Source organism: Erythrolamprus reginae, chromosome 9, assembly GCF_031021105.1.
Source record: "Erythrolamprus reginae isolate rEryReg1 chromosome 9, rEryReg1.hap1, whole genome shotgun sequence".
Lineage (NCBI taxonomy): Eukaryota > Metazoa > Chordata > Lepidosauria > Squamata > Dipsadidae > Erythrolamprus > Erythrolamprus reginae.
This window is the reverse complement of record NC_091958.1, coordinates 28,011,739-28,030,342: the sequence shown is the minus strand read 5'-3', so window position 1 is coordinate 28,030,342 and position 18,604 is coordinate 28,011,739. Positions and strand designations below refer to the sequence as shown.

Sequence of the window (18,604 nt, the reverse complement as noted above, 5' to 3'; positions counted from 1 at the left end):
GAAACCTTCCTTTAGGTCATGTGACCAGCATGATGTCATGGAATGCTGTTACTCCCAAGGGGTACCTATTTATCTACTCGCATTGGCATGCTTTCAAGCTGCCAGTTGGGTAGGACCTAGGCCCTCCCCGCTGAGCTAGGTGAAGACTGGCATTCAACTCATTGTGTCTCGAGCCCAGCCAACAAGCTAAGTGTCTTTTTTGATGGTTTGTTTGGCGTTTCCACTCCATCAACTGAAGAACTGGGCAAACTCGGTGCATGGAAAGCTGGGACAGAATGAGAGCGATTGAGCCCTGCCAAAGGCTCTTGCTTGGGTAAATATTATTAGAGAACCAAATTATGTACTATTATACTGGGGCTGATTACTTGCCAGAGAATAAACAGGTTGGAAGCGAAGGGTCTTGTATGTAAGAGACTGTTGCAACAGGACCCTGAGTTACAAAGGCGAAATGCTCGCGTGGCCTGGGACTTAGGACTTCCTCCAAAGCCTAGTTTTTATCCCAACGGGAAACAGATAGTTGCTTGTGGGCCGCTCACAAGGATGTCACATTGCTTTTCTTGGTCTAATCACCAAGTTCTACCATTCTCCTCCCTGCCGACAGCGGGGCTAAATCAGGAATGCACAACCTGTCACTCTTCAGAAACGGTGGCCGGGAGCAAAATCCCCTGCTGCTTGAGGACGTGAGACACGGCAAATTGGGTGTTAGCCCCAAATAGACTTACATTATGTGAGTAAGCTATACATTTAAGGAGAATAGGGTGCTGGACTCTGAAGTATAAAACCAACACTTATTTTAAGGGCAAAATCTTATTTTAAATTGTTCTGTACTTCTTAAAAAAATATATGGAAGTCAAATAGCTGGCATAAGAACGGAAATATTTGTGATTGAATCTCCCTGTACCTGTTAGTTTTTTATGTACAAGAAGAAGAGCTTTTGTTTCTTAAGAATGCAGTCTCCCAACTCCCTCAGCACCATGGCCTTACTCTTACCCCATGAGCCGCATCTAAGAGAATACCAGCCTACTTTGGAGAAGGACTTTTCTGCAAAAGAGCTCAGTTGTAGGAGTCCCCAGATGATGGGGATCTTAAACAGGAAAGATAGCAATATCATTTAGATTTATGCACTGCTTCACAGGGCTTTACAGCCCTCTCTAAGCAGTTTACAGAGTCAGCCTTTTGCCCCCAACAATTTGGGTTCTCATTTTACCTACCTCGGAAGGATGGAAGGCTGAGTCAACCTTGAGCCTGGTGAGACTTGAACTGCCAAATTGAAGTCAGACAGCAGTCAGCAGAAGTAGCCTGCAGTACTGCTTTCTAACCACTGTGCCACCTGAGCTCTTGCTTTCAATCTGGCACAGGCCCACAATCTCTGCTTGGACAAGCACACTGAGTAAGCACACCCCAAATCTGAAGCATTTGTTCAACCTTTGTTCAAGGCTGACTCAGCCTTCCATCCTTCTGAAGTGAGTAAAACAAGGACCCAAATTATTGGGAGTAATAGGCTAAACTGCTTAGAGAGGGCTGGAAAGCACTGAAGCGGTATATGTCTTAAGTGTTCTTGCTATTGCTATTGAATCTGGATACTGCACCATTTTAACCTCATATTTTCTGTGTAAAAGTCTTAACAATCTTTCCCAAGACTTACTGCCATTGGCAGCCCTTTCATCCCCAATTAAATCCAGAGAAAACTAGGAGCCACTCTTTTCCCCGCCCTTAAAGAGCTCAACAGCAGGAGGGAAATGGATGCTGCTCATTTCACAAGCCATTAATTAGGAAGCATCATTGGCCAGTTAACAGTACAACAGACACATTGGCATCTCAATTAAAGGCACCTTTTTCCAGATTGCTTCTATTTGGGACAAAGAAGTTCTAAAACAAAGGGCTTAAGGAAAAACAGTTAAGGGGGTTTTACAGATAACTAGTTTACAGTTTACAAATTAACTTTCCAAGAAAAGTGGGAGAACTTGTGTGCTGCATAAGACAAACTCCAAAGGTTTAATTGCTCCCCAAGATCCACATTTCCTGAACAAACAAGCAAAACGTCTCTGCCGCTGTTTTCCTCATGCATTTTTCATCCAGGATCCACTGAGAAATATTATTTTGCTGCTTTGTCTGGGTTGGCTTTAAAAAAAATCATTTAGATTGCCTCCCTAAAGCAAACGCATGTGCGTCTGTCAGCAAGCCCACGATAAATGCCAAGACAATTCAGCAGAGAAGGAGGACTGCAGAGGTATGCTAATGGAGAAGAAAAGCCCCATGTATTTTAGAGAGGAAGTAAACTTTGGAGAATCTGAACTATGCGCCCTGCAGAAGGTAAAATCCCACTACGGAGATGGAATGATCGAAATGTTTAGAAAATAATTCAATACATTAATATGCCAATAAAGTTTAAAAGTCTGTGAGATGGAAGTCAGTTGCAGAATCAATCAGAACAGAACTGGAAGAGACCTTGGAGGTCTTCTAGTCCAACCCCTTGCTCAAGCAGGAAATCCTGTATCATTTCAGACCAATGACTGTCCCGTGTTGTCTTAAAAGCCTCCAGTGATGAAGCACCCACAACTTCTGGTGGGAAGCTGTTCCGTTGGTTAATTGTCCTTCCTGTTAGGAAGTTTCTCCTTATTTCTGGAATGCTTCTTTCCTTGATTATTTTCCATCCATTGCATCTTGTCCTGCCCACTGGGGCTTTGGAGAATAATTTGATCCCTACATCTTTGTGGTAGCTGCTCAAATACTGGATTACTGCAATCATGTCACCTCTTATTCTTCTTTTCTTTAGACTAGCCAAACCCAAATCCTGCAGCCGTTCTTCATATGATTTGGTCTCCAGGCCTTTGATCATCTTAGTTGCTCTTCTCTGAACTTTTTCCACCAAAGTCTCAACATCTTTTTTTGTAGTATGGCGACCAAAATGGGTTGCACTATTCCAGGTGTGGTCTTACTAAGGTTTTATACAGCACTACTAATACTTTGCCTGATGTTGATTCTATGTCTCATCTTTTTTGTAATATGGTGACCAAAACAGGATGCACGTTCAATTAATCAGTCAATTGATTGAATCCAATCAATCAATTCAATCAGTCACCCACAACTTCTGAAGGCAAGCCTGGTTCATTGTTCTCACTGTTAGGAAATGTATCTTTAATTCCAGGTTGCTTCTCTCTTTGATTAGTTTCCATCCATTGTTTCTTGTCTTGCCTTGGGGCTTTGGAAAATAGGCTGACTCTTTCCCCTTTGTGTCAGCCTCTCAAATATTAGAATATTTAACACGGTTCTTTTTTTTCTGTACACTAGCTAAATCCAAATCCTGCAAGCATTCTTCCTACGCTTTTTCTCCAGGTCCTTAATCATCATCTTAGTTGCTCTTCTCTGCACTTTTTCCAAAGTCTCCATTGTTTTTATAATGTAGACCAAAACTGGATTCAGCATCCCAGGTATGGTTTTACTAAGGTTTTATACAGCACTACTAATACTTCACATGATGATGATTCTATGCCTCTGTTTATACAATCAAGGATTGTATTAGCTCATAGGAAGATTTTTCATTCCTAAGAAGCATCTACTGTTGACAAAAAGAACACAATTCTTTCATTAATATGCCTGATTTGATCTTCTGAATATTGTGGCCTTTGATTCACAACAGACCTCTCTTTATCCACTTTTTAAATTTGCAATGGGCCAACACACTCAAAATTCTGAGCTAGCTGGAGTTATTAAAGAATGAAAGATCACGCTCCCTGCTTGGTAGCAAGACCTCTTGCAAATTAAAGAATGGCGGGAGGAGGAAATTGAGAGGGAAAAATCCTCCTTCGTGAAACACTGAGAAATGAAGGCTTTGGAGGCACATTAATTTTTAAAAAGGGGAATCTATGTTGTGAACAAAACCATATTTAGCCTGACTCATATGGTGGCAGAAGCAAGGTTAAAATGAAAAGAAAATGTATTTTACCAAGCGTCTTTGAAATAGGAAGAGAAAGCAATATACTTTTTAAGAAAATCCACATGTACCCAGAATTAATTCACGAACAAGATGATTAGGGGGCTGGAGGCTAAAATATACGATGAACGGTTGCAGGAACTTTGCATGGCTATTCTAGTGAAGAGAAGGAACAGGGGAGACATGATGGTATTATTCCAATATTTGAGGGGCTGCCACAGAGAGGAGGGGGTCAAGCTATTTTTCAAAACACCTGAAGGCCACACAAGGAATAATGGGTAGAAACTGATCCAGGAGAGATTCAACCTGGAAATAAGGAAACATTTTCTGATAGTGAGAACAATCAATCAATGGAACAGAAGCTGCCTTTGGAAGTTGTGGGAGCTTCATCACTGGAGGCTTTCAAGAAGAGACTGGACTGTCAGAAATTGTGCAGTGTCTTCTGTTTGGGTGAAGTAGTTGGACTAAATGATCTACAAGGAACCTTTCAACTACAGTGGTACCTCTACTTAAGAACTTTTCTAGATAGGAACCAGATGTTCAAGATTTTTTTGCCTCTTCTTAAGAACCATTTTCAACTTAAGAACCCAAGTCCGGAAAAATTTCCCAGGAAATTTGAGAGTGGCACAAAGGCCCGGCCAGTTTCCTGCCATTCCGCCTTTAATCCTGGCCATCTCTGGCTTTTCTGGGCTGCCAGAGGAGCCTTTTGATGGTGCTTAAGGAGGCCTTGGCAGTACAGAGCGAACAGAGCGTTTTCCTTTCTCTGGCCGCTTGGAGAGGTAATAAACCACTTCACTGTGGTGACTCCCTCACGCTGCCTACCACACACCCGATGCGAGGTTGCCTCATGGAGCATCTGAGCGCGGAAAGACAAAAGGGGGCGCTTTGTCCCGGCCGGATTAGCTCGGCTTCAGCCAAACCGAGGAGTTACCACAGTGAAGGAAAGGCACTGGCTACAAATGAGTGAGCGACAGGAGAGGGGAGCCCATCAGCATGGGAAAGAAGAGGAAGCAGGTAGCAGCAGCAGGCTGGAGAATTCTGGGAGTTGAAGTCCACAGGTGTTAAAGTTGCCATGTTTGAGGACCCCTGCTCTTTGTAAAGACCTGGACACTGTTCTGGTTTCTGGTAGAAATTCAGCAATTACAAATAACTCTTATTAAATGCAGTATTTCATGAATAAAGAAACTCCATTTATTTCTCTGCTCTTCTGGAATTCAAACACATTTCATACAGGCACTTATCTGTTGGTCCATTATCTCCCTTAACTGCATTTCTCACATCCCTTCTCCATCTCCACTTAACAAGATTTATTTTCCTAACAGCATGATTTCTAAAACAGCATCCCTGACTGTTAATCAACACAGAATACTTTTGCTTACTTGGGAGCGGCAAGAAAAACCTCAATTTTTCTCTTTGGCAATGTTGAAACTCCACCCTTCTTCCCCACTGACCCTCTGACATGCCAAATACATCATTACAGTATTTAACCCATTCCTCTCCTTAATATCTTCTTCCAGACACCTGTTCTCTATGTTTTGGGGCCCTTCTGAATTTAGGGTTAACCCAGCGAGCGTCTGATTCTCCCTCGCTAGATCCTGAACTCATAGCCCCATCCTGTGGCTGGCCTCCCACCTGTTCTACTACCTGTAACCCCGGGCCCCCCACTAATTCATAAACACTATCTGAATCCGAGTCCTCAATATCTTCATCATCCTCCAACTGACTAGGAGTATGTACAACAGACGCAGAGACACATTTTCAAAGAAGGCAGAAATTGTTTACTGCATCATTATTAATGAAGTGAGAATGGAGAAATGGTGCTCCTTTCTCTTTTACTGGTTTTATTTATTTCTTTACACCCCTCTTTAAGCTGTCTATAGAGTCAGCAACTTTCCCCCAACAATCTGGGCCCTCATTTTATCCCCTTCAGAAGGAAAACCAAGCTAATCTGGTGAGACTCAAACTGCTGGAAGTCAGCAGAATTAGCATTCTAACCACTGCACCACCACAGCTCTTTCCAAATCTGCTACAATGTCCATTTTTAAATGGCAGGATAAATCAAAGGCTTAATGCTATCTGTATTGGTGGACTTTTTTTGTAGACGAGTGCTGAAACAACAGAGGAGAAACCTTTGGGGTTGTGTAGCTAAAACCGTAGTGTCAAGAGTTGCTGCAGCTCTTAAATATGCCAGCAATCACCCCAGGGTCAACCCTGAAGCTGACCTGGAGCCGAGGGATAGGGAGGGGGCAATAGAGATAGCTGAAGTTGTGCAGCCAAAGCAAAATACTTTCTCCTGGGAACCAAGGACATATCCACAGGTGGCTGGAGAGAGGAGGAGTGAAGTTACCAGGCAACTGGGCGACACCTTGATTGGGGCATGTGACTGTTTGGAAAAAGGGGGAAAACCTTTGCTTTTGATTAGGTGAAAACCATGGGAATATTCAGAGTTGTTTTCATCAGATTTGTGCCAATATGACATGTCCAATAAAACTATTCTTTGAGGAACCTGCCTGCCTCAGAATTCTGTTTGCTATGGAAGTATTACTTGCAGTGAAGGGCTGCAAAAGGTTTTACTATCACACTGTGGATGTGGCTTATTTTGTGCGTTTGGCTTTCCAGCCATATGACCAGGTAGGAGTGGCTTGATGATCATGTGACTGGAGGGTGGCTTAAAGATGGCCAACTTGATGTCACTCATGTCAAGGGTTAGGTTTAGGGTGCCTGACCTCACCTCACCTCAGAGAAACAATTTCCCTCTATATTTACTATTAATGAACATCCAAAATATACTCTTTAATTCTATGTATATATGCCATGTGTATACATACATACACACAAGCACACAAAAATATACATTAACTACTATATAAACGGCATGTGTATGCACACACACACACACAAACAAACTCTTCTAAAATTATACATTCAACCTCATTTACTGCGATAGGAAAAACATACCCAGAACCCAAAAGGGAAAAAAAGAAAAAAAATCAATTTTTTTCTACCAGTTCTGCGAACCTGACCATACCCATAGGAGCCCATCACTGATTACTTGGAACCCACTATGTAGTGTTAGCATTACTATGTAATGTTAATTAGTTAATTGGATTATATTGTGTATTGTATATTTTATATGTTGTGAGCCGCCCTGAGTCCTTGGAGAGGGTTGGCATAGAAATTCAATAAATAAATAATAAATAAAATAAATAAAATGTCACGTAATATATAATACTCTATCTAGTATTAGTATTACATAGTATTACTATGCTCCATGTTTGCATTGTCGCAGCCACCCACCCAGGAGAGTTGGGGCTATAATTCTCAAATTCCTTAACATGTTGGGGGAAGAGACCGACGGAGGAAAGCTGAGTGCAGAGCAGGCAATGGGAAGGTCAGGTGGGGGGGGGGGGGCGCAGGTGGACACACTATTCTTCCTCTCGGCTCCTCCCTGGGAAGGTGACAGGTAAGAGAAACAGCTTCTCCTTCTCCAAAGGAAGCTTGGAAGCTCCTTGTGTAGGGTCAGCTCTAAAAGAAGTCAAGCTGTTTCGCATCATTTGAGAGAAAATGTGGCTTCTCCTGCAGCCAATCCAGTGCAGGCCAAGCAAAGCCACCCACTCCCCAATTTGCACTTAACGGGATGCTTTATACAGGATTCGGCTAATCAATTAACCCCGGATTAAATATGCATGAAAGGATTTCAGCGGCTGATGGCTTGCTCAGCCATCTCGGCACTCTCTCCTAATTTTGCCAGCACGACTTCTTTTCTATTTTTAATGAAGACTCCTTAAGTCCCATTTCCTTCTTGCTGGAAATATTGATCAGCGAGATGTTATTTTTATTGAGCCAACTTAGCAGCTTTATGACGGCACAAGTTCGTTCAGCTCAGCTCCCTGCTAGGAACCAGGGCAACAATTAAAATGGTGCCCCTCCCCAGCCCCCCAGCCCAAATCTGCTCAGTGGATGGACGGCTTTTTGTTTTCCTGGAAGACAGGTTGGGGTTGAATTCACCCCCCCATCCCATATTTTAGAAAGGTAATCCTCCGTCCCCAAAGAAGAGCCGAGTATGCTGATTGAACACACCCAGAGAAAAAGCATTCAATGTGTTGGTTATGACCTATAAAGCCCTACATGGCATTGGACCAGAATACCACCGGGACTGTCTTCTGCCGCACAAATCCCAGCGGCTGATTAGGTCCCACAGAGTTGGCCTTCTCCGGGTCCCGTTGACTAAACAATGTCGTCTGGGGGCCCAGGGGAAGAGCCTTCTCTGTGGTGGCCCCGGCCCTCTGGAACCAACTCCCCCTGGAGATCAGAACTGCCTCCACCCTCCTTGCCTTTCGTAAGTTGTTGAAAACTCACTTGTGCCACCAGGGGAAAAAAGTATTGACACCTCCCTAACTATCTTGGTTTATGTATGGTTTGATTGAGTTGTGTTATTATTTTATTACAAGGGTTTTTAAATTGTGTTTTAAACATTGGATTTGTACATTGTTTATGACTGTGGTGAGCTGCCCCGAGTTTTCGGAGAGGGACGGCATACTAATCAAATAAATTATTATTATTATTAAACCTTCCCTTGTTTTCGTTTTTCACCAAAGTATTCGATCTAGGCATGCTAAATAACCTATTTTGTAACAGGAGAGGGGGCAAAAAGCTTTCTAGAAAGGCAAAAATAGTAACATTTCTGGATTCTGGTCCTAAGCATATTCTTGTTGCTATCCCTCAGAGCAGGGATCCCCACCCCCTGCCCACTATGGGGCCTTGAACCTTTCAGAACCATCCGAAGTGGCGGGCGAGTGCACACATCTTGTGCAAGCAATGGGTGAGCATATGCATTCGTGCTCGGTTTGTGTGAGTGGCGTGCGTGCTTCTCCAACACTTGTGCAAATAGAGTTAGTTGTGCATGTGAACTAGCCTGCCAATGTGTGCAGAACCAACGCCTCTTTCCCCGGCAAGGCTGGTCTGAACAGCCAAAAAGGTTGGGGAATTCTACAGTAGTGTCAAGAGTTGCAGCAGCTGTCAAATATGCCAGCAATCATCCCAGGGTCAACCATGAAGCTGACATGGAGCCGAGGGGTAGGGAGGGGGCATAGAGGTACCTGGGGTTGTGCAGCCAAAGCAAAATACTTTCTCCTGGGAACCAAGGACATATCCACAGGTGGCTGGAGAGAGGAGGAGTGAAGTTACCAGGCAACCGGGCGACACCTTGATTGGGCCATGTGACTGATTGTTTGGAAAAAAGGGGGAAAGTTTTACTTTTGATTAGGTGAAAACCACGGGAACATGCAGAGTAATTTTCACCAGATGATATGTCTAAAAAACCTATTCTTTAAAGAACCTACCAGCCTCAGAGTTCTGTTTGCTATGGATGTGTTACTGTACTTTTCGGAGTATAAGACACAGTTTCTCTCCCTAAAAGAGGGTGGAAATGTTGATGCGTTTTATACACCGAATACAGCCATTTCTGCTGTCCTGAAGCCCCGGCCCTGCATCCCATTTTTGGGCAGAGCATCTGGGGAGCCTGCAGAAAGCTCCTGGGGACTGGGGGAAGGCAAAAATGCCTCCATTTGAAAGAATAAACGGGCAAAAAAGACCCTTTTTCAAAAAAACGGGGCCCTTTCTTGCCATCCCCTGGCATCCAGGAACTCCCTACCGGCTTCCCAGAGCCTTTGTCCACCCCATTTTTATGAAAAGACAGGTGGAAAATGGCCCTTTTTATGCAAAAACAAGGATTTTTTGCCTTCTAATTATCCCATCTAGCATGACTGGAGGAGGAATTCTGGGAGTTGAAATCCACTAGTCTTAAAGTTGTCAAGTTGTAAAAGTATACATGATTGTAAAAAGTATTTTGCTACACTGGTATTTTATTAAGTGATATACTGCTCAAAAAAATAAAGGGAACACTCAAATAACACATCCTAGATCTGAATGAATGAAATATTCTTATTGAAGACTTTGTTCTGTACAAAGTTGAATGTGCTGTCAACAAAATGAAATTGATGGTCAATCAGTGTTGCTTCCTAAACGGACAGTTTGATTTTACAGAAGTTTGATTTACTTGGAGTTATTTGTGTTGCTTAAGTGTTCCCTTTGTTTTTTTGAGCAGTGTATATTACTACACCATTTAGTTCAGAATACTTTTTTCCTTGTTTTCCACCTCTAAAATCTAAATGCATCTTATACTCTGAAAAATATGGTACTTGGAACCCTGACACCAGCTCTTTGCATGGCCAGGCCAGACCCATTTTTATGGGTCTCACTCAATAAACCTTCCCTTGTTTTCATTTTTCGCCAAAGTATTTGATCTAGGCATGCTAAATAACCTGCACTTGATTGAAAAGCTTCCTTATTTATTTATTTATTTATTTGTTTGTTTGTTTGTTTGTTTATGCTGCCCTTCTTCTTAGATTCAGGGCAGCTTACAACATGTTTATTTATTTATTTTATTTATTCAATTTTTATGCCACCCTTCTCCTTAGACTCAGGGCGGCTTACAACATGTTAGCAATAGCACCTTTTAACAGAGCCAGCATATTGCCCCCACAATCCGGGCCCTCATTTCACCCACCTCGGAAGGATGGAAGGCTGAGTCAACCTTGAGCCGGTGATGAGATTTGAACCGCTGACCTACAGATCTACAGTCAGCTTCAGTGGCCTGCGGTACAGCACTCTACCCACTGTGCCACCCCGGCTCCATTGTAGTGTAGAAGCTCCACATTAATCCCACGTTTTAGGAAACCAATGCCCCCCCCCCCAATGCTTTACCTGCCACAGATGCAGGTGTAGGAAGTGTGGCGCATGCCTCCTTTCTTGTAGCAGTAGTGCTGGAACAGGCTGAAAAACCAAGAAAGCAGAGAATTAATCATTTGTCCCGAAGCGGCAGAGCACGATCTCAAGACTGGCAGCCCCCATTTATCTTGAGCTACTCAGGTTTTTAGCACAAACTCCCCGTCTCCTCCATTCAGATTTTAACTCATATAAAGAAAACACACACCAAACACACACACGCACTCACACAAAACAACACCAGGGAGCAAAAAGCCTCAGGCACTTAATTCTTAAGGCTTATTATGTGGCTCGAACTTGACTTACAAGAGTTCACTTAGGGACCGTTCGAAGTTACCCTGAAAAAAACCTGAGTTACGACCATTTTTCACACCACCAACTGTTGCAGCATCTCAACATTCAAGGGATCAAAATTCAAACATTTGCCAACTGTTTCATATTTCCTGGGGGTCATGCGATCCCTTTTTGTGACCTTCGGACAGGCAAAGTCCATGGATTCACTTAACAACTGTGTGACTAATTTAACAACTGCAATGATTCACTTAACAATCGTGGCAAGAAAGGTTGTAAAATGGGGCAACATTCAGTTAACAAATGTTTCACTTAGCTAACTGAAATTTGGGGCTCCACAAAGGTGGGCTGCTAAGGTGGAACGGTGACGTGTGCTCACCCCTATGGCTCCAAGTGCTGCTACACCAAAGTAAGGTGCAGTAGCAGAATTGCGCTGGACTCCACGGTTACTGCACCAAAACGCCCCTGTGTCCGCGTGTGATTTCGCTCCCTGCCCAGCTGCACTAGCGGAATTGCACTGGACTCCGCCAGCACTCAGAGCCACGGGGGCGAGCAAACCTCACTGTTCCACCTTAGCAGCCCACCTCTGGGGCTCAAATGTCCTAAATTGAGGACAACCTCGATTTACAACCACAATTAATCCACTTGACTTTGTGACACTTTTCATAGCAGAAGCAAAACATCATCTAAGTCAGGGGTCTCCAATCTTGGCAACTTTAAGCCTGGAGGACTTCAATTCCCAGAATTCCACAGCCAACAAAGCAAAGCTGGTTGAGGAATTCTGGGAACTGAAGTCCTCCAGGCTTAAAGTTGCCAAGGTTGGAGACTGCTGAGCTAAACATTAAAAGCAAAATGCCCCCCAAACCAAAAACCCCCCAAGCCCAATGCAGAGACCACCGCCACCGCCAAGGCCAGGCCAGAAACAGGAGCACACGGTCACTGTTGCTGGCACAGCATCTTCTGGGAAGCCAGCTGTTATCTTAGCAGGTTGTGCAAAGCACAGGATTTATTTTAAGGGTTCTGTTCACACGTTGCGTGTGATGTGACCGTGGCTCTTGTGTTTTTCAAGCTCAGGATCAGAATTCAGTGAGTTTCTTGAACCCGGGCAGGGGGAAAAAAAGTCTTTCATCTTTGAAAGTCTGAGAAGCAACGTTTACTAAAGAAGAAACCTCCGTTCTCAGCATGAAAATTTATGCATGGAATTACTTGCTACCACATGCTGGGGTGGGAAAACAGCATACATTGGTTAACAAGATAGATATATAGTCCAACCATAACTTTCACACCCATCAAACATAAATAGATATAAGTAGGACTTAGATTGTTTGTTTGTTTTCCAGTCCAAGATGAATGATCACGTTTTCACCTAACCACGGAGCTTCCTGGGTGACACAACCTACCTCCCAAGGTAGACAGGGGTGTCAAACTCAAGGCCCAGGGGCCAAATCCAGCCCACGGAGTATTTACATCTGGCCCACAGGGGCTGCTCTGGAAATAGTGAAGGACCGTCCTGCAGCGCTTCTGCCAGAGCTTGGGAGGGCCCCCACCACAGTCTCCTTTTTTGCTAGCAGAGGATTGCAGGAGGCCGTCCCGGCCAAAAAGCGAAGCAGAGGATTGCATGAGGCCGTTGCAGCCTCCCAAGTTCCATTTACACTGGCAGAGCGCTCAGGCCACCACTAGCGTCCTGAACACAAATGATATTGAGCTGGCCCCACCCACCATGACACACGCTTCCCCCCCCCCAGGTAAATAGCTATAGCTCTTAGACTTATATACTGCTTCCCAGTGTTTTACAGCCTTCTCTAAGCAGTTTACAGTCTCAGCCTCTTGCCCCCAACAGTCTGGGTCCTCATTTGACCCACCTTGGAAGGATGGAAGGCTGAGTCAACTTGGAGCCGGTGGTGAGATTTGAATTGCTGAAGTAGTTCAGTTAGCTGAAGTAGCTTGCAGTGCTGCACTCTAACCACTGCACCACCCCGGCTCTTACAAACACAACCTTGATGTGGCCCTCAATGAAATTGGGAGTGAATCACAAATTGGAAGGGCTAGTGAGTCCATGGAGGGCAGCTATAGGGTTAACTGCTGAAGCATCTTGGCTAGACCACTGTCTACCCTCCATTGGAAGGAAGAATATTCCACCATCTTTCCGGGAAATATCATTCCCTGTCAAAGTAAGGAATCTGTAGTTGATGCCAGATTGTCGTTCCCTACTATGAGCTCTGGGAGGATAGGGGGAGCAAACCTTGATCCCCTTCAGTGCACTTATGTTTGATAAGTGAAATCCACTCCGGCAGGAGAGTCTTCTCTTCTCAACTCCTTCCATTCCTTTTCACTGAGCGTTGTCCCTGATCCCCGATTCTGAACCCAGAACAGAACAGGTAGGATCAAAGCAAAATAAAAAGGGAATGAAATGACAGCTCTTAAGAGGAAAATGTAGGATACAGATGTACTAAATATATACACGGTATCAAGGTTCCAGGTAACATCTGAACTAAATCAGAGCCCAAGTCAAAATACTCCTCAAAGTTCCAATTTATTACCAGAGCCATCCTGGCACCCACACTGGGAAGCCTGAATCTGAGTTTCCCACCCAGTTGAAAGTTCACATCCCACAAACTTATCAGGTTGCCCACTCAGGTTGTGCCAGCATGGCCAGTCCTCCTTCCGCTTCCGCCCAGGTGGGTGGGCATAGGGGGGCCTTGAACCACTCAGAAGAATGCTTTGTGGCTGCATCTGCTCCCTCATGAAAATCCCCCCTCCCAAGTTCCCATAATCATCAAGCCTCCTATAGACAGTGGCAAGCCGTTGATTGATCACCAACTTCTGCACCGGCTTGACACACGGCTTCATAGAGAAAGACATTAAGTAAGTTTTCCATCCTGGTTCTGAGAATCCCATGGGAAAACAACCTATAGGTCTTCAGACACTATGGGATGGCAACTTCTGGTATCTCTTGCTTGCTGTACATGGTGAGAGTTGAGTTCCAGCACATCTGGAGAGCCATGAGCTCCTAAAGAGCAGAAAAAGTCCTAATCTGCTTGGCTCAGATTTAGGAAAGCACCTACATTATGTGCTTTCACAGCTGGCCTTGAAATATTGAGCTGAGTCAACCAGTCACCTTCAATATAGATGCTATGACAGTGGGGGGGGGGGGGAAATCCAGATGTATCTGTTAGCATATTTTCTGATGAGCAAATGTTATGTTAGGCATATGTTTTTGAGAGTTCCAGTGAATAAATAACCCTCACCAAGAAACTGACTGGGAGCCAATGCAGTTCAGGGAGTAGTGGAGTCACATGGGGTGCACCCATATCTGCCTGTGCTGACACATTCTGGACCAATGGCTGCTTTCTAGTAATCTTGTTTTAAAAATTAAAAGTTTCTTTTATTTACACAAACAAACATTAAACAAACATGCAAAACATTGGACAATTGGTGAGCATCCTGTTTTTGTCATCCCATTATATAATATTTTCATAACAATAACTACCATTATTATTCAACACACATTACTTTTGGATCTTACCTATGCATCCCTCGTCACTATTCATTGACATCCAAACCTTCTTTTAATTTCCCCGTTTCAATTCTTACTCTCAACTTTTTCAACTGTTTTTTTCTTTCTGTCCGTTGATAAAATGAACCCTATGTTGCATAGTATTCTATTTCTCTTTTGTCTTTCATTTCCAGTGTTAATCTATCCATTTCTGCACATATCAATATTTTTTCTATTATTTCTTGTTCTGGTGGAGGTTTTTTTTTTCATTTTTCCAATATTGTATGTACAGTATATCAGTCTTGCCACAGTTGTTTCATGTAGAATTAGATATACCTGTCCTTTTCTGTATTTCTCATGAATACAGTATCTCTTCTAGCCACGTCTTCACCTGGTTCCAAAACACCCTTGCTTGTTTACATAGCCACCACATATGCTTTCTATGTGGTCTTCAGTAGCAGTCTCGTGTAAGGCACATGGCAGCCATCCATTTGGGAGGGGACCAAGGCATGAGTGATTGTGATTGGCATTTCCTGATCCAGGAACAGGCGCAACTGGCCACAAGGCAAATCCAGCAAAAGACCTCCTGGCTACTGAGAATGGAGGATGAAAAATCCCTGCTTCCGTGGGGACCTAAAACCCAAAGCGAGGAATGAGGTGAAGCCCCCTCCTCCTCACTTGGATCATCCTCTTCCCGCCCCCTTCCTCTTTATCTAGAATGCTTTGCCCCATTGGGAAAAGAACCGCATAGAAATAAATAAACAAATGATTGGCGGTTTTACGCATCAGACTAAATCAGACTCTTGATATTAGCAAAAACGTTCCTTGGTGCCTTGTGCCCTGCATCCCAATCAATATACTCAGATTAGCACACCCATCCAATTGCAATGATCAAATTCAGAAGTAAGCGAGATGCTCACACATTTTTGCCAAAACCAAACAAGTTGTAATGATAGTTTATAATTATAAACTTTGTAATTTATAAAATTTTGTAAAGTTTGTAATTAGGGTTTAGTATAATTTGCAAACTCATTTGCCCTTTGAGTTTGGACTCTAGAACGAATGTGCTATGGGAGAGCTTCGGTGGTGCAGTGGTCAGAGTACAGTACTACAAGCTACTTCTGCTGATCACTGACTGCCAGCAGTTTGGCAGATCGAATCTCAGTGGGCTCAAGGTTGACTCAGCCTTCCATCCTTCCGAGATGGGTAAAATGAGGACCCAGATTGCTGGGGGCAAGAGGCTGAATCTGTAAACCGCTTAGAGAGGGCTGTAAAGCACTGTGAAGCAGTATATAAGTCTTAATGCTAATACTATTACTATTCTGTGGGTTAGGTCCCACAGAGTTGGCCTTCTCCGAGTCCCATCAGCCAGACAATACCGTCTGGTGGGGCCTAGGGGAAGAGCCTTCTCTGTGGCGGCCCCAGTCCTCTGGAATCAGCTCCTTCCAGAGATTCACATTGCCCCCACCCTCCTCGCCTTTCACAAGAGTCTTAAGACTCATTTAAGTTGCCGGGCATCGGACCATTAGATCAAGCCCTCCCCCCCCCATTTAATAAATGTGATGAGTGGTTGTGAATGAATTGGCTGACTGATTTTAATATATTGGGATTAATTAGATTTGTTGTTCCATTGTTCATATTGTATCTTGTGAGCCGTCTTCGAAGAAGGGTGGCATACAAATCTAATAAATAATAATAATAATTACATCCCTCCAGTTACATCCCTTCCTAGGAAGAAGTAAACATTTCTCTCCCCCCCCAACTCTCTGAGCAATGGCCCCAATGGAATTTTAGTGTTTTGACATGGGGCCAGGCCAGCTTAATCAAGCCGATGTTTTGGGGTTTCCGGCCTGGCCCAAAAGCGCCACCTCTGCAGTACACTCTCAGCGAATGGTGTGGAAGGAGGCTTTAGGGTGCTGTTCAAAGCTTTCGCCCAGCTCAGAGGATGCTCCTCCTTGTCCAGCAGCAGGTTTGCCATGTCATTCATGGCTACTGGGGTGCCTGCCGAGAACAAGAACCCATCCAGCTGCCCCGTCCCGCCTGGCCACCTTCTTTCCGGGCTCGGAGCAGCGTGAAACTGGAAAAACACTCCCTGTCCTGGGGAATCAACCAAGAAGGACCACGCATGTTCCCCAGGTTCACACATGCCCCCATGGCATCACTTAGCGCCCCCTAGGGGGGTGCGCCCCACTATTTGAGAAGCACTATGCTATGGGAGCAGATATCCATCACATACATACACCCTCAGGAGACTCCATTCTCAACCAGTGAAAATGGAAATAACTGCCAGTACTAAATTCTCCCTCCTGGGCAGAAAGTGAACCAACACATTCCATGATTAGGAGTAACTCCGTCAGTTCAACTCAATTAGTTTTTATTATTCAGCCTTTATTATTCACAAAGCTTCCAGAGGAAAAATATGATGGAGTTATTCAAAAATCTAAAACCGAGCCAGTAAAAGTAACCGAAAATTTTAAATTAATTCCGCCTCTGTAATCAACCACAGATTACTTGGCTAATATCATTAGAAACGCAGGAGCTTGATTAGATCCCGAAGCCATTATTATCAAGCCAACAAATACATATCTTCCCCTCCTGGAAATCACACCAATTAGTAGTTTTCCTTAATGCCTCAGTTGGTATTTTTCCTCTAGAGAATGAGAGGGTAGCGAGATGTATGTCCTGTTTCAACAACTCTCAGACTGGCCCATTCTGGGCTCTTAGGAAAGAAACACTCCCGACTCCATTCTTAGGGAAAAGGTTTTACTAAAACCCAAGTGGTTACGGTAGCAAAGCCAGATCTAAGAGTTTGCGTGCAAAGATTCCCTAGTTGACTTTCCCTTTTCCATTCCACCAACACCACCCGTTATCTCCCAATCGTCCAGTCACATTAGAACAGACACTTGGTGATTGACTCACATTTATGACGGTCGCAGTATCCACGGGATCATGTGATCCCCTTTTGCGAACTTTTGATTCATTTAGAGTCACACAGATTCACTTAACAACCATGCTATTAGTTTAACAACTGCAGCGATTTGCTTAAGAAAGGTGGCAAGGAAAGTCGTAAAATGGAGCAAAAATTCACTTAACAAATGTCTCACTTAGCAACAGAGATTTTGGATCCAATTGCAGTCATAAGTTGAGGGGACCCTGTATAGGGGAAATAATACAGTGGTGCCTCTACTTACGAACTTTTCTAGCTAAGAACTGGGTGTTCAAGATTTTTTTGCCTCTTCTCAAGAACCATTTTCTACTTACAAACCCGAGCCTCCCAAACTGTAACCAGAACAGGCAGGGAGAAGCCTCCACGGGGCCTCTCTAGGAATCTCCTCGGAGGAAACAGGGCCGGAAAAGGCAGAGAGAAGCTTCCATGAGGCCTCCCTAGGAATCTCCTGGGAGGAAACAGGGCCGGAAAATGCGGGGAGAAGCCTCCGTGGGGCCTCTCTAGGAATATCCTGGGAGGAAACAGGACTGGAAAAGGCAAGGAGAAGCCTCCGTGGGGCCTCTTTAGAAATCTCCTGGGAGGAAATAGGGCCAGAAAAGGTGGGGAGAAGCCTCCGTGAAGCCTCTCTAGGAATCTCCTGGGAGGAAACAGGGCCTTCACCCTCTCTGTGGTTTCTCCAATTGCACGCATAATTTGCTTTTACATTGAATCCTATGGGAAAAATTGCTTCTTCTTACAAACTTGGTTACGGAACAAATTAAGCTCATAAGCAGAACTCCCACTCTATTAGGTTTTCTGCTCGGATTTTTCCCCTTCAATCCAACATCAATCTCAGTTGGTTTCAGAGATGTCCTCCAGGGGGAGCTCTTCCGCCTTCAGAGCCGCTCCAGCCTGCCTTGGGTGATGAATGCTTTGCCACCAGATAAGGACAAATGGATCCCAACTACAATTAATATAGGATTAACTGCTTTAAGAGTCAAGCACATATTAGAGCTCCTTTCCATCTTTGTGAAATATGCTCTAATAACAATCCAATTCCCTTTAATATGGAAAGGATTGTGGGGAGGGGGACCTCATTTATTGTAATATTAAAATCGTTTCATTAACATAGGAGTGGTAATGGAATAATGGTAACAGGCTTTTTTTCACT

General features: G+C 44.0%; 1 protein-coding gene across 1 annotated transcript in view; it reads right to left on the bottom strand.

The window, feature by feature from the left end:
- Positions 1–18,604, bottom strand: part of PEPD (peptidase D) — a 217,938-nt gene that overhangs the window by 49,866 nt on the left and 149,468 nt on the right. Inside the window, exon 10 of the mRNA XM_070760680.1 lies at positions 10,700–10,768. Within this exon, the coding sequence (XP_070616781.1) occupies positions 10,700–10,768 (69 nt within the window). The remainder of the gene's footprint in view (positions 1–10,699; positions 10,769–18,604) is intronic.